Here is a 24,142-nt window from a genome sequence, read left to right as displayed (position 1 = left end):
GATAACATCAGAACATTAGGTTTTAACTGTGAGTTTACTGCTGGACCTTTACAGATGTGACAATAGGGCTGATATTATCATCAACTATAAGTCATGACTGTTGTTGTTGTTCGTCCTTCGGGTTCGAAGATGACCATGACTTCACTTTCAGTTGGAGGATTGGTGACTGTGGGTCCGGAAGTGACTGGTGAGGCCAATCCGGGCCCGGAAGGCACGCCCACACGTAGGACACAAGTGAATGGGTGCTGCAGTGGAAGTGGAGGTAGCCCGGGCCTTGCCCGGTGTGTTTCCTCTGGGCCTCTGCAGTGCGTCTGTTCTCTGCTGCACGGGCTCCTGTGGTGAGCTTGCTATGCCAGGTTGGACGGTCCAGAGCAAGAGACTCCCAAGGATAAGTCATGACTATGAACAATAACGCACGACACTCATGCAGAAATGAAGAAATATTTAGCTTTGGATCTATCCGAATGTCTGTTTTGGAACTGGTGATTCAAACTATTTTCGTTTGCAGACTGGAAACTCTTCCCATAGAGATTAAACCTGGTGAGAAAGGTTCTCACTGCATCATCACAATAGGCCGATTGAGCAGAATTCTCCTCTGCGATTTGTCAGGAGGCAAAGGGATTATTTACACAGTGAGGTACTTCAATGGAATTAACTCCAGGGATTAGTGATTGAAGCAGGAACTGTTTGAAGATTAGACTGGATAGATCATTAAAGAAATACATTTGCAGTTTAGAAGGACGAGGGAGGACCTCATTGAAACACGGAGAGGATGTTTCCACTAGTGGGAAAATCTAGGACCAGAGGGCATAGCCTCGGAATAACAGGACGTAACTTTAGAAAGGAGACAAGGAGGAATCTCTTTAGTCAGAGGCTGGTGAATCTGTGGAATTCATAGCCACAGTTGGCTGTGGAGACCATTGGGTATTTTTAAGGCGGAGATTGACAGATTCGTGATTAGTAAGAGTGTCAAAGGCTACGGGGAGCAGGCAAGAAAATGAGATTGAGAGGGAAAAATAGATCAGCCATGATTGAATGGCGGAGTAGACTCGATGGACTGAATGGCCTAATTCTGCTCCTATGACATGAACTGATGAAAGGAGTTGATGGAATGACGGAAAAGGGCAGGTGAATCTGATCCAGACTATTTCTCAGAGGAAGGAGTATACCAACATGAAATGGTTGTGCTAAATGACTGGTTTTCATATATTTGGCTGTGTCGAATTCGGACATTGCTTACCTCCATAGAATCTGTGGCTGGGGTAAGCTGACTCCTTCAGAGAGGGGCTCATCCCAAGGGTCTGCTCGGATTGTTGTAGTGTTGGGTAATTCTCAGGTACCACACCCTGTAGGTAAAAAAGACAGAACCAGTCATATTGGAAGGAACTGCAGATGCTGGATTATACCGAAGATAGACACAAAATGCTGGAGTAACCCAGTGGGTCAAGCAGCATCGCTGGAGTTTAGGAATAGGTGATGCTTTGGGTTGGTCCCCTTCTTCAGACAGAACCAGTTGTCACTGGAAAAGACCTGACCAATGCACAGGTACCTGAAAAAGTGGTCCCAAACAATAAACACTGCTGACTTTACATGAGATTACAAAATGCTGGAGTAACGCAAAGGGTCAGGCAGCACCTCTGGAAAACACGGATGGGTGACGTTTCGAGTAGAGACCCTTCTTCAGACCCGAAACGTCACCTGTCCATGTTCTCCGGCGATGCTGCCTGACCTGTTGAGTTACTCCAGCAGTTTGTGTCCTTTTTCGTAAACCAGCATCTGCAGTTCCTTGTGTCACCGCCAAGAATGGAGGAATGTTCATCCAGGAGCAGCGAGACATCAGCGAACATCTGAAAAGAACGTTTCAAAGATCTCCTCAAACTAAACTCAATATTTAATGAGGATTGGACACCATTGGCAAACATAAATCCACCCATTTTGCCTCAACACAGTTCAAGAGTCAAGGGTGTTTTATTGACGTATATACCAGATAGAACAATGAAAACCTTACTTGCAGCAACATAACAGAATATGTAAACATAGTACTCTGTAAACGATACTGTATAATAAATGAGGAAGAAAAAAACTTCAGTGTGTGTCTACACACACACACGCACACACACACACACACACACACACGCGCGCACACACTCACATACACATACACACACACACGCAAACACGCACGCACACATGCACACACATACACACACACACGCGCACACATACACACACACACGCAAACACGCACGCACACACACGCACACATGCACACACATGCACACACACACACACACACACACATGCACACATACACACACACACGCACACACACGCACACACACATGCACACACATACACACACGCACACACACACACACACAAAACAATAATAGTTCAATAATAACAACAATAGTCGATGTCGTTCAGAGCTTATTTGAGGTTGTAGTATTTAATAGCCTAATGACTGCAGGGAAGCAGCTTCAAGTCCACTACCTAAAACACTTTGCATTGGCCAACTCAAAGTTCATCATCACCTCCCATCCCACTGTGGAGACCCGCACAAAACACCAGACGGTGTGGACTTGTTGCCAACGCCACTCTTTGACACGGTGGTGCCTTGCCAGTTGGCGTGTACTCACGATAACGGTAATGCCGGGGTTTAGGTGTTTGATGGATACGGCGACTCCTGCCAGGATGTGGCGCTGCCCGCCCGCCGGCAGAATCACAGCATCCAGCTTGTTCACCTGCTCGTACACCTCGAGCCCCATGGTGCCCAGTCCTGCCAGGTACGGCGTGCTGTCCTCCCTGCCAGACAAACAACAATATAGTCAAGTACTCCGGGTAGGACACGTGGCCAAGGCTCCGAGACTCTTCTGGAGAACCGTGGGAATTCACAGACATCGTTATCAGTATAAAAACCCGAAGGCACAAGTTTAATGTGAGACAGTAAAGTCCTTGTTTCTATTCTTCATAAGTTCATAAGTGACAGGAGGACAATTAGGCCATTCGGCCCATCAAGTCTACTCCGCCATTCAATCATGGCTGTTCTATCTCTCCCTCTTAATCCCATTCTCCTGCCTTCTCCCCATAACCCCTGACACCTGTACTAATCAAGAATCTAGCTATCTCTGCCTTATAAATATCTATTAGTATCCATATGAATATCCATATGAATTCCACTGATTCACCACCCTCTGACTAAAGAAATTCCTCCTCATCTCCTTCCTAAAGGAATGTCCTTTAATTCTGAAGCTATGGCCTCTGATCCTGGACTCTCCCACTAGTGGAAAAATCCTCTCCACATCCACTCTATCCAGGCCTTTCACTATTCGGCTAGTTTCAATGAGGTCCCCCCTCATAGTTTCAATGAGGTTCCAAACATGCAAGAACTGGAGGGATATGGATCGTGTTAGGCAGAAGGGATTAATTTAATTTGCCATCATGTTGGGCACAGATGTTGGGCCTGTGCCTGTGTGCACTTCTGTTGTAAGGTTACTTGGAGAACCAGATAAACAAACGTCACATCATGAGATACAAATTGGGATGACCAAAAACTGTGTCAAAGAAATGGGTTTTAAATAAAACCTTAAAAGTGGGGCAAAGTAGATATAGAGTGGATGTTGGAGATTGTTGGAGGAGACCAATTAAAAATGTGACTACAAATGTGATCGCGCTCGGTGGCGCAGCGGTAGAGTTACTGTTGCCTTACAGCGCCAGAGACCCGGGTTCGATCCCGACTACGGGTGCTGTCTGTAGGGAGTAATGGGAACCTGAGATGTAACTTTTTCGCACAGAGGGTGGTAGGTGTATGGTACGAGCTGTACCAAACAAGGTAGTTGAGGCAGGTGTTATTGCACCATTTAAGAAGCATTTGGACAGGTACATGGATAGGACAGGTTTAGAGGGATATGGGCCAAACGCAGGCAGGTGGGACTAGTGCAGATGGGACATGTTGGGCGGTGTGGGCAAGTTGGGCCGAAGGGCCTGTTTCCATGCACTGTGACTCTATGTCTCTATGACTGTAAGTGATGATGTTCCCTTGAAAGAATAAGAAAATAACTGCAGATGTTGGTACAAATCGAAGGTATTTATTCACAAAATGCTGGAGTAACTCAGCAGGTCAGGCAGCATCTCGGGAGAGAAGGAATGGGCGACGTTTCGGGTCGAGACCCTTCTTCAGTCTGAAGAAGGGTCTCGACCCGAAACGTCGCCCATTCCTTCTCTCCCGAGATGCTGCCTGACCTGCTGATGTTACTCCAGCATTTTGTGAATAAATGTTCCCTTGATAAGTCTGCGCTTGGTCGCTGTGGTTCGCCCGAGTCTGTGAGGAAGCCGCTGGTTTGTAACTCACTCCTGCAGGTAGAGGTAGCCATTCTCAGTGGCCAGTTTCTGCGCGTGGCTCCGGGATTCCTCGACACCGCTGCCGTAGGTGATCACCATGGCCCCGTACTCGCGGCAGGTTTTAACTCTGCCCGGCGCCGTGTTGGCCGACAGGATGACAAAGACGGGTATGTGGAGCGCCGTGGCGTGGTGAGCAACGGCCTTGGAGAAGTCATTGTCTGATGCCAGCATCACACCCTTCCTCTGCTGTTCCTGCAAACCAAACGGGCATGGTTCATAACACCAGAAGCTTCATGTCGTGGGAGCAGAATTAGCCCAGTCGGCCCATCGAGTCTACTCCGCCATTCAATCATGGCTGATCTATCTTTCCCTCTCAACCCCATTCCACTGCCTTCTCCCCATAACCCCTGACACCATGACTAATCAAAGGTAGACATTTGCCCCTCGTGCCTGTACGAGTTCATTGGAAGGGTTGTCCAATTTATCCCATTTACCCTCTAACGAAGCAGTCTAAACCTTGGGTGGCACAGTGGTGCAGCTGGTAGAGTTGCCACCCCAGAGCGCCAGAGACCCGAGTTCGATCCTGACTTCGGGTGCTGTCAGTGTGTAGTTTGCACATTCTCTCTGTGATTACGTGGGTTTCTTCCGGGTGCTCCAGTTTCCTCCCACATTCCCAAAGACGTGCGGGTTTGTAGGTTAATCGAGCTCTTCAAACATTGCCCCTATTGTGTAGGAAGTAGATGTGAAAGTGGCCTAACATAGAACTAGTGTGGTCGGGTGATGGATGGTCGGCGGGACCCAGTGGGGTGAAGGGCCTGTTGCCATGCTATATCTTTCAATCAATCATTCACTCAAGCTCATCTCTCCAATTACACTAATTAACAATGTAATCAGGTGCCTCTTATGCCTTCTTTAAACAGGGAAATTACACCTCTATGACTTGGAGTCATGGGGCCGTACAGCATAGAAACAGGCCCTTCATCCCACCATGTCCATTGTACTTAACTTTACCAGTCCTATTTACTGCTTTCTTTTCCTCATTGAAGAAACTGCTCCTGAACCTGGACACTACAGATTTAGCCTCCTATACCTCCTTCCCAATGGCAGGAGTGAAATGAGAGAGTGTGGCCAGGGTGTGGTGGGTCTCTGATGATGCTGTACTTAGTCCCTGTATTATCTGAGCCTCTTAGAGAGATCCCGCATTTTGATTGCTGTTGTTTTATCCGGGATGGTGAAGAATGAGCTGGCAAATGTGAGTGTACCTGTGATAAAGACGTGAGCAGGTACCATGCTCCACGCTCCTTCACACTGCCCGTGTGATGCAGATATTCCTTCTTCAGGTAGATTTCCATCCCGTACTGCTTTGAGAGTCTGGAATACTGGGGAGAGAGGAAATAAAGACTCAGTGGTCGGTTCTGTACATTCTGTACGAATTATGCTTATGTATCGTGATAGGCTTGCTGATCAAATGTGCAGCAAGGAACTGCAGATGCTGGTCTAAACCAAAATAGACACAAAATGCTGGAGTAACCCAGCGGGTCAGGCAGCGTCTCCGGAGAGAAGGAATGGGTGACATTTCGGGTCAAGACCCTTCTTCAGACCTTGCTTGAGCTGCATGCAAGAAACATATTTCACTAAATCTTGGCACACATGATAATCAATGACAATCACAATAATACTTTATTAGCCAAGTATGTTTTGCAACAGACAAGGAACTTCATTTGCCATACAGTCATAACAATAAAAAGCAAGAGGACACACAAAATACATTATAACATGAACATGCATCACAGTGACTCCTCCACATTCCTCACTGTGATGGAAGGCAAATAAAAGTTAATAAAGAAACTTTTGATAACCAAAACAAAAATGGATTCATGTATCTTGGATTTTGGAGAGTACATTTGTTGTGCAGTGGCTTAGTTGGACCTGCACGACATTGAAGGGAATCCTGTTGGCACTTTCAACTCTACCAGCAGGCAGAGAAACTCAACTTCTGCCCTCTGCTGCAGACCCACACAAGAGCGTTACCATCATATGGTCTGTCCTCACCTTCTCCATCATGGTCTGGTTTGGCTCAGCCACCAAGCACGACACCCGGAGGCTGCAACGCATCGTTCGATCAGCCGAGAAGGTTGTTGGCTGCAACCTTCCCCCCCATTGACAAACTGTACACTGCAAGGGCCAGGAAGCGAGCGGGCAAGATCATCTCTGACCCCTCTCACCCTGGCCACAAACTCTTTGAAGCACTTCCCTCTGGAAGGCGACTCCGGATTGTCAAAGCAGCCACAGCCAGACATAAAAACAGCTTTTTTTCAACGAGCAGTAGCTCTACTCAATAACCAAAAGTCTGTAGTCTCTTTTTGCTCTGGTATTATTTTCATATGTTTAAATTATAATGTTTTATTTTTACTTGTCTACTGTATATTGTGTTTTTTTATCCTTGCAAGTAAAGCACCAAGGCAAATTCCTTGTTTGTATACATACTTGGCAAATAAAATTTATTAAATTCAATTCAATTCAAAACTTCACATCAGACAGTGTGAGGCTCTTCAGTGAGAATCCATGCATGCTTTTTAAAAATATAAATCAAAAATATTTATTCAAATATTAAAATAATATATACAATACAATAAAACCAAAACACAACCCACCACCAGAATACTATACAAACAAATATACCAATTGAAACTATTACACAATTATATTACAATCCCCATCCAGGATACATCCAATCCCCCGCGGTTCCCAGCGGTCCTGAAAATCCCCCAGGGTACCCGTGGACAGCGCGCGGTCCCTCTCCAACACCACCCGGGCACGGATGTAACCCCGGAAAAGTGGCAGGCAGCCGGCTCGGGCAGAGCCCTCTTCCGCCTGGCGCCGTGACTCGCGGACGGCCAGCTTGGCCGGGCCCAGGAGCAACCCAACAAGGACATCTTCGGCCCTGCCCTCTCCCCTACGCACAGGGTGTCCAAAGATGAGGGTGGTGGGTGAAAAGTGCAGCCAAAAGGCAAGGAGCAGCCCCTTTAGATATTGGAACAGGGGCTGCAACCTCACACACTCCATGTACACGTGGTACACAGACTCACACACTCCATGTACACGTGGTACACAGACTCTTCCAGCCCGCTGAAGTGGCAGGCGGCTGGCGAGTCTGTGAACCGCGTGAGGAACAGGTTGCAGGGGACTCCTCGGTGCAGTACCCTCCACCCCAGGTCCCCGATGGAGAGGGGCAGAATCCCTGCGTAGAGGGACCCCCATCCCCACCATGCATGCTGGAGTGGGTCTTGAACTCATGAATGTCAATGAAACTGCCCAGCACGCAGGAATGAAAGGAGCCACATACCGTGCATGGGGTTTTCTGGACCCCGTGTTGGATTTTAAAGGCAGCGGTCTTGATGTCCTCGATGGGAGCTTGTCTGGTGCAGGGTTCAGGGCTCCTGCTGGTCTTGTGGACCGTCACGTCCTGGCCAGTGTTGAGCAGGGCCTCTGAGTGGCCCGTGACTGTCATTTCCCAAGTCTGAACATCTTTGCCCAGGAACTCGTGTTCCCCAAAGTCCTGGAGCCTCTCTGGGTTTATGGGCCTCTGCCGACGCCCGGCATGCCTGTTCCGGGTGGGATCATCCCTCTGCCTCTGCCACTGGGAATCATCTCTCGCGGACTGGGGACTCCGCGGAGCACCTTCCACAGCACTGCACAAAATACAAAGGAAGACAGGATGACGATGGGCATAAACAACAGGATCTCCTTCCCTGGACGTGTCCTTTCTTTAGGCGATGCAGCGGCTCAGTTGGTAGAGCCCACTGCCTCTCAGCTCCAGCAACCTGGGTTCGATCCTGACCTCAGGTGCTGTCTGTGTGGAGTTTGCACGTTCTCTCTGTTACCTCAAGGGCTTCCTCCAGGTGTTTAGTTTCCTCCCATGCAGGTTGGTAAATACATTGCTCACCGTAAACTGCCCCTAGTGACAATAGACAATAGATAATAGGTGCAGGAGTAGGCCATTCGGCCCTTCGAGCCAGCACCACCATTCAATGTGATCATGGCTGATCATTCTCAATCAGTACCCCATTCCTGCCTTCTCCCCATACCCCCTGACTCCGCTATCCTTAAGAACTCTATCTAGCTCTCTCTTGAATGCATTCAGAGAATTGGCCTCCACTGCCAAAATGGCGGCGCTGCCCTAGCAGCTGCGGCTCACCTGCGGTCCATTTGTCTTTGTGTTTTTGTTGTTTTTGTTGTCTTAATTGTAGTTGTGATGTGTTGTTTTTGTGTTTGTGTACTATGTGTGTATGTGGGGGGGAGGGGGGGAACTGTAACATTGTAAATATGTGTCCCTTCCGAACGGAGACCCGACCTTTGTTTTCTGGGCCGTGTCTCCGTTCCTGCTGCGGCCTACCATCGGCCCAACTCCTGGAGCTGTCGGCCTCCAGGGCTCTGGTTCGCAGAGCCCGCGGATCGGACTTACCATCACCGGAGCCGGCCGTCTTCGGAGGCTGCGGGAGCGGCTGCGACTCGCCTTAGGCTCGGGCCGCGTGGATGCCGACATCGGGAGCTCCGGCAGCGGCAGCGGGTTCGCCCGCCCCGAATCGCGGGGCTTGGGCCGCGGACATTTCACCGTCCGGCGCGGCCTAAGATAGGCCGCGGGATATTTCTCTGCTGGGCGGGGGCTTCAATGTCGGGAGCCACGACCGCCCCGACGTGCAGCAACAGCAGCGTGTTCGCCCGCCCCGGATCGGACTTATCATCGGCGGAGCCGGCCGTCTTCGGAGGCTGCGGGAGCGGCTGCGACGCGACGCGCCTTGGGCTCGGCCCGCTGCGGACCGTCCGGCGCGGCCTGCAACCACAACAACCTGACCGCGGGCGAGGACAGCAGGAGAAGGGAAAGACATTGTGGCCTTCCATCACAGTGAGGAGAGAGAGGACTGGAGGAGGAGACTCACTGTGATGGATGTTTCTTTGATGGATGTTTCTTTTTGTGTGTTTTTGGGGTTGGGTAATTTGAATGCCTATTTAATGCTTTTATTGTTGGACTGTGTTTTGGGGGTTTTTTGGGGTTGTGTAATTTTAATGCTTATTTAATGCTTTAACACTGGAATTTAGAAGGATGAGGGGGGATCTTATTGAAACATATAAGATAATTAGGGGATTGGACACATTAGAGGCAGATAACATGTTCCCAATGTTGGGGGAGTCCAGAACAAGGGGCCACAGTTTGAGAATAAGGGGTAGGCCATTTAGAACGGAGATGAGGAAGAACTTTTTCAGTCAGAGGGTGGTGAAGGTGTGGAATTCTCTGCCTCAGAAGGCAGTGGAGGCCAGTTCGTTGGATGCTTTCAAGAGAGAGCTGGATAGAGCTCTTAAGGATAGCGGAGTGAGGGGGTATGGGGAGAAGGCAGGAACGGGGTACTGATTGATAGTGATCAGCCATGATCGCATTGAATGGCGGTGCTGGCTCGAAGGGCTGAATGGCCTACTCCTGCACCTATTGTCTATTGTCTATTGTCTATTGTCTATTGTTGGACTGTGGGTGACTGAATTTCGTCCAATATTGGATGACAAATAAAGCTATCTTGAATCTTGAATCTTGAATCTTGAATCTTGAGGCAGAGAATTCCACAGATTCACAACTCTCTGACTGAAAAAGTTTTTCCTCATCTCAGTTCTAAATGGCCTACCCCTTATTCTTAAACTGTGGCCCCTTGTTCTGGACTCCCCCAACGTTGGGAACATGTTTCCTGCCTCTAACGTGTCCAACCCCTTAATAATCTTATACGTTTCGATAAGATCTCCACTTATCCTTCTAAATTCCAGTGTATACAAGCCTAGTCGCTCCAGTCTTTCAACATATGATAGTCCCGCCATTCCGGGAATTAACCTAGTAAACCTACGCTGCACGCCCTCAATAGCAAGAATATCCTTCCTCAAATTTGGAGACCAAAACTGCACACAGTACCCCAGGTGCAGTCCCACTAGGGCCCTGTACAACTGCAGAAGGACCTCTTTGCTCCTATACTCAACTCCTCTTGTTATGAAGGCCAACATTCCATTGGCTTTCTTCACTGCCTGCTGCACCTGCATGCTTCCTTTCACTAGCACACCCGAGGATATGGACCTGGGGCTCAACTGGGTCGGACGCCGCTCCAGGAAGCTGAGCACTTGGAGCAGATGCAAGCTGCAGTGGCCCAGGGCAGTGGAGCAGCGGCGGAGGATGCCTACAGCTCCGCTTGGCCAGGCCAACCCTGCAACGTCATCAGGACAACCGGCCTTTATGGCCAGCTGCACTTAAAGAAACTTGGACTTTGAAAATGGCACCAAACCCTGGCGACTGTTGTACATGCTCTCAGTGGGCTATTCCGGTACACTTTGTTCTTAATCTCGGATTGTGCTCTTGTGTAGTGTAAGAAAATAACTGCAGATGCTGGTACAAATGGAAGGTATTTATTCACAAAATGCTGGAGTGACTCAGCAGGTCAGGCAGCATCTCAGGAGAGAAGGAATGGGTGACGTTTCGGGTCGAGACCCTTCTTCAGTCTGAAGAAGGGTCTCGACCCGAAACCTCACCCATTCTCTCCTGAGTTGCTGCCTGACCTGCTGAGTTACTCCAGCATTTTGTGAATAAATACCTCATGTGTAGTAATACTTTGCTGAATTGCATGCAAAAAAAAATGTCATGTATCACTCTATCGCACGTGACAATGGCCATTGACCATTGGGTTTGTACATTCTCCTTGTGACTGTGAGTTTTCACTGGGTGCTCCAAATTTCTCCCACATTCCAAAGACGTACGTGGTTGTGGGTTAATTGGCCTCTGTAAATCATCTCTGGTGTGTAATGAGTGGAGGAAGAAGTGGGATAATGTAGAACTAATGTGAATGAGTGTGCAGAGTGTGCAGAGTGTGCAGTGGTTGACATGGACTTGGTGGGCAGAAGGGCCTGTTGCCATGCTGGATATCTAAAGCTAAGTTCAGTGTGGGAATGTGGAGAGGAGTTAAAATGACTGGCAACCGGGGACCTCAAGATAGCCATTGGGGAAAGAACTTGGCAAAGTGGTTCACATGCTAATCAGGACTTCCTCACCATTCAGTGCGATCATGGGTGAACTGTCCCAGATATAATCTCCTGTTTAGTGACAACTCCACATACCCCTAAAAATTCCCAATGATTCAGCAACTCTGGACACAAGGAACTGCCGATGCTGGTAAACAAAGAAAGACATAAAGCGCTGGAGTAACTCAGTGGGTCAGGCAGCATCTCTGAAGAACATGGACAGGTGATGTTTCATGTTGGGGACCCTTCTTCAGTATTAAGGTCCTGACCCGAACCTTTGCCTATCCATGTTCTCCAAAAATGCTGCCTGACCCGCAGGGTTACTCCAGCACCCTGTATGCTGTTGTTAAATAATACTACCTCCTCTTGAAATAGCACCAACGATCTGGCATCCGCAAACCTCCGGGATGAAGAATTCCAGAGATCCACCACCCCCTGAGGGGAAATATGTCACAGCACCTTAGTTTTAATTGAATGCCCTACCCCACCCTTGTAACCATATACCCTCGGTCAAGACTGGCCCATCAGGGGAAGTATCTCAATAGACAATAGACAATAGGTGCAGGAGTAGGCCATTCGGCCCTTCGAGCCAGCACCACCATTCAATGTGATCATGGCTGATCGTCCACAATCAGTACCCCGTTCCTGCCCTCTCCCCATACCCCCTGACTCCACTATCATTAAGAGCTCTATCTAACTCTCTCTTGAAAGCATCCAGAGAATCGGCCTCCACTGCCTTCTGAGGCAGAGAATTCCACAGATATACAACTCTCTGAGTGAAAAAGTTTTTCCTCATCTCCGTTCTAAATGGCCTAACCCTTATTCTTAAACTGTGGCACCTGGTTCTGGACTCCCCCAACATTGGGAAAATGTTTCCTACCTCTATCGTGTCCAATCCCTTAATAATCTTAAATGTTTCAATAAGATCCCCTCTCATCCTTCTAAATTCCAGTGTATACAAGCCCAGTCACTCCAGTCTTTCAATATACGACATTCCCGCCATTTCAGGGAATTAACCTCGTGAACCTTCGCTGCACGCCCTCAATAGCAAGAATGTCCTTCCTCAAATTTGGAGACCAAAACTGCACACAGTACTCCAGGTGTGATCTCACTAGGGCCCTGTACAACTGCAGAAGGACCTCTTTGCTCCACACACACCCCGTCATGTCCCCTTAGAGTGGTACAAGGTTCAAGAAGACCTGCCTTCATTCTTCCAGACTTCTCAGAGTAGACTTGGAGAACTGTGTCGATACAAATTGCCAGCCTTGTCCCTGCAGCTTAAAAGTGTTGAAATAAATTAAGCAGATTAATCTCTTTAAGAACTGACGTCTCTACATGTGGGCTAAACACAGCCGTAAATAAACAAAGCCAATTAGAACCAGCAGAAGGTAGGGCGGGTAATTAAACAATTCCACATACATTTGGCACTGGTCCCGAAAGAAGGAACTGCAGATGCTGGTTTACAAATTAAGACATAAAGTGCTGGAGTAACTCAGCGGGCCAGGCAGCATCTTTGGAGAACATGGACAGGTGACGTTTTGGGTCTGAACTATTCTTCGGTATTACGGTCCTGTCCTGAAACGTCGCCTATCCATGTTCTCCAGGGATGCTGCCCGACCCGCTGAGTTACTCCAGTACCTTGTGTCCTTTTTCTTCAATAATTCTGCCTCCTCTTGAATTCGCTCCAGCGATCTAGCCTTCCCAAACCTCCAGGGTATAGGATTGCAGAGATCCACCACCCTCTGAGGGAAGGATGTATGTGCTACCTGCTCTCATTCACCACTGGATTATTTTGCCAGCACCCAACTCCATGTTGGTAAACAGGTAAATGAACTGATCGGCCATGGTGTTCATAGCAAGGGTTGGCTCGACAGTGGCTCCACCTCCTCACTCGGAAGGTGAACAGTTCAGACACAAATGGGCTAATTGGAAGTGAGGACATGATCTCCAAAAAAGTCAACGAAGTGTTCTCAAATGAAGAGAATGATTGTTTGTCTTAACAGTTGAGTCCCCATCTCCGACTCAAAAGGGTTCAAGGTTACTTGCACAGAGTAGGGGAATCGGGAACCAGAGGACATAGATTTAAAGTGAGTCTGAAGAAGCGTCTCAACCCGAATCATTAGCTATCCATGTTCTCTAGAGAAGCTGCCTGGCCTGCTGAGTTACTCCAGCACTTTATGTCTTAATTTGCAAACCAGCATCTGCAGTTCCTTGCTATCCATGTTCTCTACGGCGGCACGGTGGCGCAGCGGTAGAGTTGCTGCCTTACAGCGAATGCAGCGCCGGAGACTCAGGTACGATCCTGACTACGGGCGCCGTCTGTACGGAGTTTGTACGCTCTCCCTGTGACCTGCGTGGGTTTTCTCCGAGATCTTCGGTTTCCTCCCACACTCCAAAGACGTACAGTTTTGTAGGTTAATTGGCTGTAAAAATTGTCCCTAGTGTGTGTAGGATAGTGTTAATGTGCGGGGATCGCTGGGCGGCGCGGACCAGGTGGGCCGAAGGGCCTGTTTCCACGCTGTATCTCTAAATCTAAATCTAAAAGCTACCTGACTTTGTGCCGTTTAATTTCTATCCCTTCTATCACCAAGCGCACAGTGATTAAAGCAATCTGATGAATGATGAACGAATGAATGATGAATGCACACGTTTATTGACCTTGTATGTACACATACAAGGAATGTGCCTTGGTGCTCTGTTCGCAAGTAACAACACGAACATACAGTAAACAATTAAGAATAAGCGTTGGGGATATGTGGCCAAGCAGTGTGTTTGAAGTAACTGTCTGGATGTAAATCTTCCATCAAAACTGAAAGCAAACTCCTGTATAATAGAGAAAAATAAACATGGGGCAGAAATGACGGATACTTCACTAATACAAGAGAATGCTGTTCATTACTGCAGCCTCTCAAACAGTCGAAAACACTGTTTATCTTGTTACTGACTTCAAGGGATAATAAACCCCAGTGTAAACTATTATTATAGATTCCTAAAATGTTATTTGAAAAACTACTTAGAATTACATGTACTCTGCTGCAAACCAACAGATCATACTGAAGATGATCGATTATTTTATCTAATCTGATGCTCCACTAATGATGACACAAACTGCTGGAGTAACTCAGCGCGTCAGGCAGCATCTCTGGAGAAAAAGGACGGGTCGTTCACACGGTCTCGACCCAAAATGTTACCCATCCTTTTTCTCCAGAGATGCTGCCTGACCTGCTGAGTTACTCCAGCACTTTGTGTCTATCTTTGGTATAACCCAGCCTCTGCAATTCTTTCCAACACACAGTAGATCATTCTTACCAGCCTGTACTACAGTTGTCTATGAAATGTGCTGTACTCCAAATCCTAAACTCATTTGTCGTTATCCCCTTTTGCTTCGACCAACCATTTAAGCCACCAAAGAAAGACACAAAGTGTTGGAGTAACTCTGCAGGTCAGGCAGCATCTCTGGAGAACATGGATAGGTGACGTTTCGGGTTGGAATACCTCTTAAGACTGATTGTATTAGGGGGAAAAATTGGAAGTGAGGTGAGGCAGGAGAAAGGCATACATGTTTGTATCTAATTCAGTAACTACAGTAACTCCAAAGATACTTTAAGGAACACAAATTTAACTCTTGATACAAAATCTCTTTCATTTAATTTTATATCTGTTCTCTTATTCTGGCTTCAACAACTACAGGAGTTTCCTTCAAATTATTGTGGCAAGAATAAAGAGCTGAAGCAGGACTATGGTGAGAAGGAGGCGGAAGAGAGGTAGTTTCAGGGAGTTTCATTCTAGCATAGTCATTGATGGTTACACAGTGGAGCTCCCAGCAAGACATAGGTCTTTACTTTAGACTTTAGAGATGCAGTATGGAAACAGGCCCTTCAGTTCACCGAGTCCGTGCTGACCAGCGATCATCCCATACACTCGCACTGCCCTACACACTAGGGACAATTTACAATTTTACTTTGGAGGAATCCGGAGCCCCCAGGGAAAAACCCACACCGTCACAGGGTGAATGTACAAACTCCATATAGACTGTACCCGAGGTCAGGATCGAACCCAGGACTCTGGCGCTGTGAGGAAGCAACTCTACCGCTGCGCCACCGTGCCATCCCTCGGTCTTGAGAATTCTGAAAAGTGGCCTGCGTCTAAAAAGTAATAAGTTTAACCCAACCTTCTCCAAAAGGGGTCATATTCCTCTTCTTCTGAAGAAGTCTTCTTCGGAGCCTTAATGGCCTTGGATTTTGCGAACAGAAACTGGGCCACAAGGTTCATGTTTCCCAGGAGATGTGCACAGAGGAGGCCACACGGCGCAAGACTGACGTTGGCAGATACTCGATCTCTTCAAATGTTTTGTAACAATAACAATGTGCAGCGCTTGAATCGATTCCCAACTTCAACACCGTCGACTTTTCTCGAGATGACCCTCGACAGCACAGCACTGAGTGAGGGTGAAACTGCTGCTGCTGTTATTTAAAGAGATTATTTCACCTGTCAAGCCGTCTCTGTCAATTTGAGAAATCCTTCCTTACGCCTGACCTCCTCAATGAGCAGCTTTGGAGATTTAACATCTCACTGCGGGGAGACCTTCTTAAAGATAGACACAAAATGCAGGAGTAACTCAGTGGGTCAGACCGTCTTAAAGAAGCATTTCTGACATGATTATTTCCAACTGCATGCTGCTTGGTGCACCAATGTGCACCAAGCAGCCTGCAGTTGGAAATAATCGTGTCAGAAATACTTTTTTAAGACCATCTGACCTACTGAGTTACTCCTGCGTTTTGTGTCTAAATTTAAGAAGGTCTTAATTGTGTTACATTCTGCATTGTGTTACCAAATGAATTAAATGTTTGCTAGTTTGAAAACATTCTGATACTCAGGTAGTTCCTTTGATTCTTTACTTTTGCCTTTAAAGATACAGCATGGAAACTGGCCCCTTCAGCCCACTCCTTCAGTTATTTTCTAACACTTCTAAATGTTTGCAATATCGCCCACAATGTTTAAAATCATCATATCTCTTCATTACACCATCTATTACTTTCTACCATTGTGACGCTCAATAAACAATAGACAGTAGACAATAGACAATACGTGCAGGAGGAGGCCATTCGGCCCTTCGAGCCAAATGTGATCATGGCTGATCATTCTCAATCAGTACCCCGTTCCTGCCTTCTCCCCATACCCACTGACTCCGCTATCCTTAAGAGCTCTATCCAGCTCTCTCTTGAATGCATTCAGAGAATTGGCCTCCACTGCCTTCTGAGGCAGAGAATTCCACAGATTCACAACTCTGTGAAGTTTTTCCACATCTCAGTTCTAAATGGCCTACCCGTTATTCTTAAACTGTGGCCTCTTGTTCTGGACTCCCCCAACATTGGGAACGTTCGCAACGCGCTAGGTGTTATACTTCATTATATTATATTACCATCATTATAGAAAGCATTTTGCAATAAATGCGATACACGTGCAAGATTTTAAACCCAAAGCGCAGAAACTGGCCCTTCAGCCCACCGAGTCCATGCCAACCAGCGATCATCCATACACTAACACTATCCGACACACACCAGGGACAATTTACAATTTTACTGAAGCCAATTAATCTGCAAACCTGTACGTCTTTGGAGTGTGGGAGGAAACCGGAGCACCCAGAGAAAACCCACGTGGTCTCGGGGAAAACAAACAAACTCCATTCAGACTGCACCCATGGTCAGGATTGAACCCGGGTCTCTGGTGCTGAAAGGCAGCAACTCTACCGCTGTGCCACTGTGCTGCCCTCAATAGATCCAAGAGATCAATAATCTGCTTCACATTTTGGATGAGGTTTCATGTGAGATGGGGAGTTGCAATTATCTGCAATATTTCGGAGAGGGGTTCCCATGGACTTGAGGGGAAGTCTTTGTACATGCTCAGTGCTTGGAAGAGGGGTCCCACTGTTGGGTGAATATGATTCCTGATCTCGATTGTGGAATCAATGTTGGAGTTGAAGGTGCAGGTGGATGGGATCTCATTTGTGTTTCACTGAGTGAAAGGCTGCTCACAATGACCTTCTATGTTCACTGGCATGGAGCAGCCTCTGGTTGAATATCCGTGATTGGCACAGTTATTTTGGGGTTTTTTAAATCAAAAATATTTATTCAAATATTAAAATAATATACACAATACGGTAAAACCAAAACAGAACCCACCACCATAATACAAGACAAACAATAAAACTCTTATACAACTATCTTACATAAAACTAGTGGTGACGAGTGATCGAATGTTGGCGCAGACTCGGTGGGCCGAAGGGCCTGTTTCCAAGCTGTATCTCTAAACTAACGTAATTTAGAAAATAGATGAGCTAGCGATGTATTTTATAACTTTAATCATAGCAGGAGATGCTGTGGACAAAGATGGAACTATATGTTTCTGGATAAATGAAAAGCCATTGTCTTCCTGCAACTCCTTTCAGCTGCCTATATCCAAATCCTATATCTCCTCTGCTTCATGTAATCCTATGTGCACTTGTTGACATGACAGGGTACAAGAAAAATAGAAATTCGATTATCAATCAATCCCACTTTCCCAACCACTGTGGACACCACCAGCCTGTTAATCTCCCTGCCAAACCCTGGGTGAAAGATCGAAGTGGACAAAGTTAGTGAGAGACTGCATTCTCCAGGACATCTAATTGATGCGCTGAATCCAATTTGTAAGACACTCCACCAACTCTGCACTCTGGCATTCTCATCATTGACTTGTCCACAGTCCCAGTGGGTGTGTTACTAGTCATTAATCATTTGACTGTCTTGAACTCACAAGTCTAATGTCAGAAACATGCCAGTCAAATAGTGCACAGGAAGAGCCCACAAATAGTGGTAATCAGAAGATTTGTGTTTTTTAAAAAAATTTCAGAGATACAGCATGGAAACAGGCCATTCGGCCCACCGAGTCCGCACCGACCAGCGATCTCCACACATTAACACTATCCTACACACACTAGGGACAATTTACACATACACCAAGTCAATTAACCTACATACCTGTATGTCTTTGGTGTGAGGGAGGAAACCGGAGATCTCGGAGAAAACCCATGCAGGTCATGGGGAGAACATATAGACTCCGTACAGACAGCACCCATAGTCGGGACAGAACCTGGGTCTCCAGTGCTGCAAGTGCTGTAAAGCAGCAACTGTACCACTGCGCCACCATGACGCCACTTATGCGATAATGTTTGGGCAGCACGCTGGGTACAAATGACATGGGCAGCACAGTGGCGCAGCGGTAGAGTTGCTGCCTTACAGCGCCAGAGACCCGGGTTCGATCCTCACCACGGGTGCTGTCTGTTCAGAGTTTGCACTTTCTCCCCATGACCTGCATGGGGTTTTTTTCCGAGATCTTCAGTTTCCTCCTACACTCCAAAGATGTTCAGGTTTGTAGGTTAATTGGTTTGGTATGAATTTAAATTGTCCCTAGTGTGTGTAGGATAGTGTAAGTGTGTGGGGATTGCTGGTAGTCAGTGCGGACTCGGTGGGCCGAAGGGCCTGTTTCCGGGCTTAATCTCCAAACTAAACTAAACTAAACTAAGACATCAGGTAATTTTTCACTTCCACCTGAGAGAGCAGAAGTTTAATGTTACATCTGAATTATTGTTATGATGAGGGTCTCGCTCCCTCATTGTGGCATGGAGTTGTCCACTCAATGCTGGTGAGATAATTAATCTAGGAACATAACCTGAATCACCATCAGCTGCTTCTCATGGATAGCTAAGTGATTAGTGTAGGATTAGTGAGTTGATGGTCGGCATGGACTGGATGGGCAGAAAGGCCTGTTTCCATGCTGTAGCCTCAGAATAAAAGGACATACTTTTACAAAAGGAGATGAGGAATTTCTTTACCCAGAGGGTGGTGGATCTGTGGAATTTATTGCCACAGGTGGCTGTATGGAGGCCAAGTCTTCGGGTATTTTTAAAGGAGAGATTGACAGACACTTAATACGGGTATTAGTATGGGGAGAAGGCAGGAGAATGGGGTTGAGAGGGAAAGATAGATCAGCCATGATTGAATGGTGGAGTAGACTCAATGGGCCAAGTGGCCTAATTCTGCTCCTGTGACTTATGAATTTATGAATTTATAAGAACAAGGATTTTCATTGCATCCTGGATTCATCTTCATCGGCGGTCACTCGAAGCGAGTGTGACTGTCCTCTCTACGGAGGGCGCCTGTGCGTGACTTTGTTTAACGTGGGGAGACTGGTGCACAGACAGCCACCACAAGGTCCTTGACAGATCTGGGTCAGGATCCAGTGGCGTGGAGTCCAAGACGACCGGGGACCCTTTCCTGTTGCAGCCTTCATCCATCCGCCTTCCCAGCCGTTGTGACGCTCCACTAAAGTCATCCTTCGTCCTCCGCCTGTTCCACCGTTGAGGTCTTGGTTGGATCGCTCTTTGTCAGGGACCTCCCCATCGATCTTACCGCCATGGGTGACCCTACCAGGAGCGTAGCTCCAGACGGCATCGCTCTCAGGATTTCAGGACCACACAAGCTTCTCCACCACCACAAGGTGACAATCCATGGAGAAGAGTATATGACAATAAAATAATCTAATAGGTCTAACAATCTCCAAAGATGTATTGAGCAGATTAATAATGTTGGTTGAAATGGAGCGGGGAACAAGTAGTTCCCAGGATAGTGAGGAGAACTTACTTCATGTCCTTCCAACTTGTGCCACAGTTGATCCCAGTCAAGAGGGGAGTTTGAAGTCGCACATAAATAGGCATCTCCCACAGTGCAGCATCCCCTTCACAAGTTCATGTGACAGGAGCAGAATTAGGCCATTCGGCCCATCAAGTCTACTCCACCATTCAATCATGGCTGATCTATCTCTGCCCTTCTACGCCCGCACCTCCAGACTCAGGAACAGCTTCATCCCCAGGGCCATAGCTGCTATGAACCGGTCCTGCTGAGCCAGATGGTCACATCGCATAGTGAACCGGCACAGATCTACTTGCACTTTATTCTGTTTTAAAACTGTTACAATTTGTTTCATTGGGTTGTTTAAATTAATACTGATTAGCTAATTAATTTATTGCATCGTATGGGAGGCGCATTCCCAATCTCGTTGTACCCCTGTACAATGACAATAAAGATATATTGTATTGTTTTGTATTCTCCTGCCTTTTCCCATAGCCCCTGACACCCGCACTGATCAAGTCCTTTAACGCTTCCAGTGGGGACTTGGTATCAGGAACAGCTTTAGTGCCCAATAGGTGAACTTGGTAACTATCCCCATTGTCGGGTTTGAAGTCTCTCCCTCTAATTTTCCTCGACCAAAAATATTTCAAATCTTACTGGGATCCAGCTGCCTAGAGCATTGGTGTAATTCACCATTAAAAAAAAACACCAATTGATTGGTAACATTCACTGGATTGTGAAATACGCATTCACCACAGTGGCACAGCTGGTAGAGCCACTGCCTCACAGCGCCAGCGACCCAGGGTTCGATCCTGAATGGATGTTCTCTGTGTGAAGAAGGGTCCCGAAACGTCATCCATTCCTTCTCTCCCGAGATGCTGCCTGACCCGCTGAGTTATTCCAGCATTTTGTGAATAAATACCTTCGATTTGTACCAGCATCTGGTTATTTTCTGATACTTCTCTGTGTTTGGAGTTTGCTCGTTCTCCATGTGACCGTGTGGGTTTCCTCCGGGTGCTCCAGTGGTCCTCCGATATCTCCAAAGATGTGCGGGTTTGCGGGTTAATTACAGGGAGTGGATGAGAAAGTGGGATAACATAGAACTAGTGTGTATGGGTGATCAGTAGTGGAGTCAGTAGGGTCAGTTTCCGTGCTGAAGGTAGACACAAAATGCTGGAGTAACTCAGCGGGTCAGGCAGCATCTCTGGAGAGAAGGAATGGGTGACGTTTCGGGTCGAGCCCCTTCTTCAGGACACTGGGTTGCACCCTGCCCACGCTTGTACCTTTAAAACTAAAACTAAACCATTGAACGCTGAGTGATTATCAAAGGTTAATCATGGACTTGAGGGGAAGTCTTTGTACATGCTCAGTGCTTGGAAGAGGGGTCCCACTGTTGGGTGAATATGATTCCTGATCTCGATTGTGGAATCAATGTTGGAGTTGAAGGTGCAGGTGGATGGGATCTCATTTGTGTTTCACTGAGTGAAAGGCTGCTCACAATGACCTTCTATGTTCACTGGCATGGAGCAGCCTCTGGTTGAATATCCGTGATTGGCACAGTTATTTTGGGGTTTTTTAAATCAAAAATATTTATTCAAATATTAAAATAATATACACAATACGGTAAAACCAAAACAGAACCCACCACCATAATACAAGACAAACAATAAAACTCTTATACAACTATCTTACATAAAACTAGTGGTGACGAGTGATCGAATGTTGGCGCAGACTCGGTGGGCCGAAGGGCCTGTTTCCAAGCTGTATCTCTAAACTAACGTAATTTAGAAAATAGATGAGCTAGCGATGTATTTTATAACTTTAATCATAGCAGGAGATGCTGTGGACAAAGATGGAACTATATGTTTCTGGATAAATGAAAAGCCATTGTCTTCCTGCAACTCCTTTCAGCTGCCTATATCCAAATCCTATATCTCCTCTGCTTCATGTAATCCTATGTGCACTTGTTGACATGACAGGGTACAAGAAAAATAGAAATTCGATTATCAATCAATCCCACTTTCCCAACCACTGTGGACACCACCAGCCTGTTAATCTCCCTGCCAAACCCTGGGTGAAAGATCGAAGTGGACAAAGTTAGTGAGAGACTGCATTCTCCAGGACATCTAATTGATGCGCTGAATCCAATTTGTAAGACACTCCACCAACTCTGCACTCTGGCATTCTCATCATTGACTTGTCCACAGTCCCAGTGGGTGTGTTACTAGTCATTAATCATTTGACTGTCTTGAACTCACAAGTCTAATGTCAGAAACATGCCAGTCAAATAGTGCACAGGAAGAGCCCACAAATAGTGGTAATCAGAAGATTTGTGTTTTTAAAAAAAATTTCAGAGATACAGCATGGAAACAGGCCATTCGGCCCACCGAGTCCGCACCGACCAGCGATCTCCACACATTAACACTATCCTACACACACTAGGGACAATTTACACATACACCAAGTCAATTAACCTACATACCTGTATGTCTTTGGTGTGAGGGAGGAAACCGGAGATCTCGGAGAAAACCCATGCAGGTCATGGGGAGAACATATAGACTCCGTACAGACAGCACCCATAGTCGGGACAGAACCTGGGTCTCCAGTGCTGCAAGTGCTGTAAAGCAGCAACTGTACCACTGCGCCACCATGACGCCACTTATGCGATAATGTTTGGGCAGCACGCTGGGTACAAATGACATGGGCAGCACAGTGGCGCAGCGGTAGAGTTGCTGCCTTACAGCGCCAGAGACCCGGGTTCGATCCTCACCACGGGTGCTGTCTGTTCAGAGTTTGCACTTTCTCCCCATGACCTGCATGGGGTTTTTTTCCGAGATCTTCAGTTTCCTCCTACACTCCAAAGATGTTCAGGTTTGTAGGTTAATTGGTTTGGTATGAATTTAAATTGTCCCTAGTGTGTGTAGGATAGTGTAAGTGTGTGGGGATTGCTGGTAGTCAGTGCAGACTCGGTGGGCCGAAGGGCCTGTTTCCGGGCTTAATCTCCAAACTAAACTAAACTAAACTAAGACATCAGGTAATTTTTCACTTCCACCTGAGAGAGCAGAAGTTTAATGTTACATCTGAATTATTGTTATGATGAGGGTCTCGCTCCCTCATTGTGGCATGGAGTTGTCCACTCAATGCTGGTGAGATAATTAATCTAGGAACATAACCTGAATCACCATCAGCTGCTTCTCATGGATAGCTAAGTGATTAGTGTAGGATTAGTGAGTTGATGGTCGGCATGGACTGGATGGGCAGAAAGGCCTGTTTCCATGCTGTAGCCTCAGAATAAAAGGACATACTTTTACAAAAGGAGATGAGGAATTTCTTTACCCAGAGGGTGGTGGATCTGTGGAATTTATTGCCACAGGTGGCTGTATGGAGGCCAAGTCTTCGGGTATTTTTAAAGGAGAGATTGACAGACACTTAATACGGGTATTAGTATGGGGAGAAGGCAGGAGAATGGGGTTGAGAGGGAAAGATAGATCAGCCATGATTGAATGGTGGAGTAGACTCAATGGGCCAAGTGGCCTAATTCTGCTCCTGTGACTTATGAATTTATGAATTTATAAGAACAAGGATTTTCATTGCATCCTGGATTCATCTTCATCGGCGGTCACTCGAAGCGAGTGTGACTGTCCTCTCTACGGAGGGCGCCTGTGCGTGACTTTGTTTAACGTGGGGAGACTGGTGCACAGACAGCCACCACAAGGTCCTTGACAGATCTGGGTCAGGATCCAGTGGCGTGGAGTCCAAGACGACCGGGGACCCTTTCCTGTTGCAGCCTTCATCCATCCGCCTTCCCAGCCGTTGTGACGCTCCACTAAAGTCATCCTTCGTCCTCCGCCTGTTCCACCGTTGAGGTCTTGGTTGGATCGCTCTTTGTCAGGGACCTCCCCATCGATCTTACCGCCATGGGTGACCCTACCAGGAGCGTAGCTCCAGACGGCATCGCTCTCAGGATTTCAGGACCACACAAGCTTCTCCACCACCACAAGGTGACAATCCATGGAGAAGAGTATATGACAATAAAATAATCTAATAGGTCTAACAATCTCCAAAGATGTATTGAGCAGATTAAT

At 47.0% G+C, this 24,142-nt stretch overlaps 1 protein-coding gene across 1 annotated transcript in view; it reads right to left on the bottom strand.

Annotated features, from left to right (window-relative positions):
* The window catches only part of LOC144609940 (L-threonine ammonia-lyase), a 40,148-nt gene extending 24,488 nt beyond the window's left edge, over positions 1–15,660 (bottom strand). Inside the window, exons 1-7 of the mRNA XM_078428346.1 lie at positions 15,560–15,660; positions 10,440–10,580; positions 7,688–8,033; positions 5,604–5,720; positions 4,352–4,593; positions 2,640–2,805; positions 1,241–1,346 (exon numbers count right to left, since the gene is read on the bottom strand). Coding sequence (XP_078284472.1) covers positions 1,241–1,346; positions 2,640–2,805; positions 4,352–4,593; positions 5,604–5,720; positions 7,688–8,033; positions 10,440–10,580; positions 15,560–15,660 — 1,219 coding nt within the window. The remainder of the gene's footprint in view (positions 1–1,240; positions 1,347–2,639; positions 2,806–4,351; positions 4,594–5,603; positions 5,721–7,687; positions 8,034–10,439; positions 10,581–15,559) is intronic.
* Between the last annotated feature and the right edge of the window lie 8,482 nt (positions 15,661–24,142).

This window comes from Rhinoraja longicauda, chromosome 35, assembly GCF_053455715.1.
Source record: "Rhinoraja longicauda isolate Sanriku21f chromosome 35, sRhiLon1.1, whole genome shotgun sequence".
NCBI lineage: Eukaryota > Metazoa > Chordata > Chondrichthyes > Rajiformes > Arhynchobatidae > Rhinoraja > Rhinoraja longicauda.
This window is presented reverse-complemented; position numbering and strand designations above follow the sequence as displayed.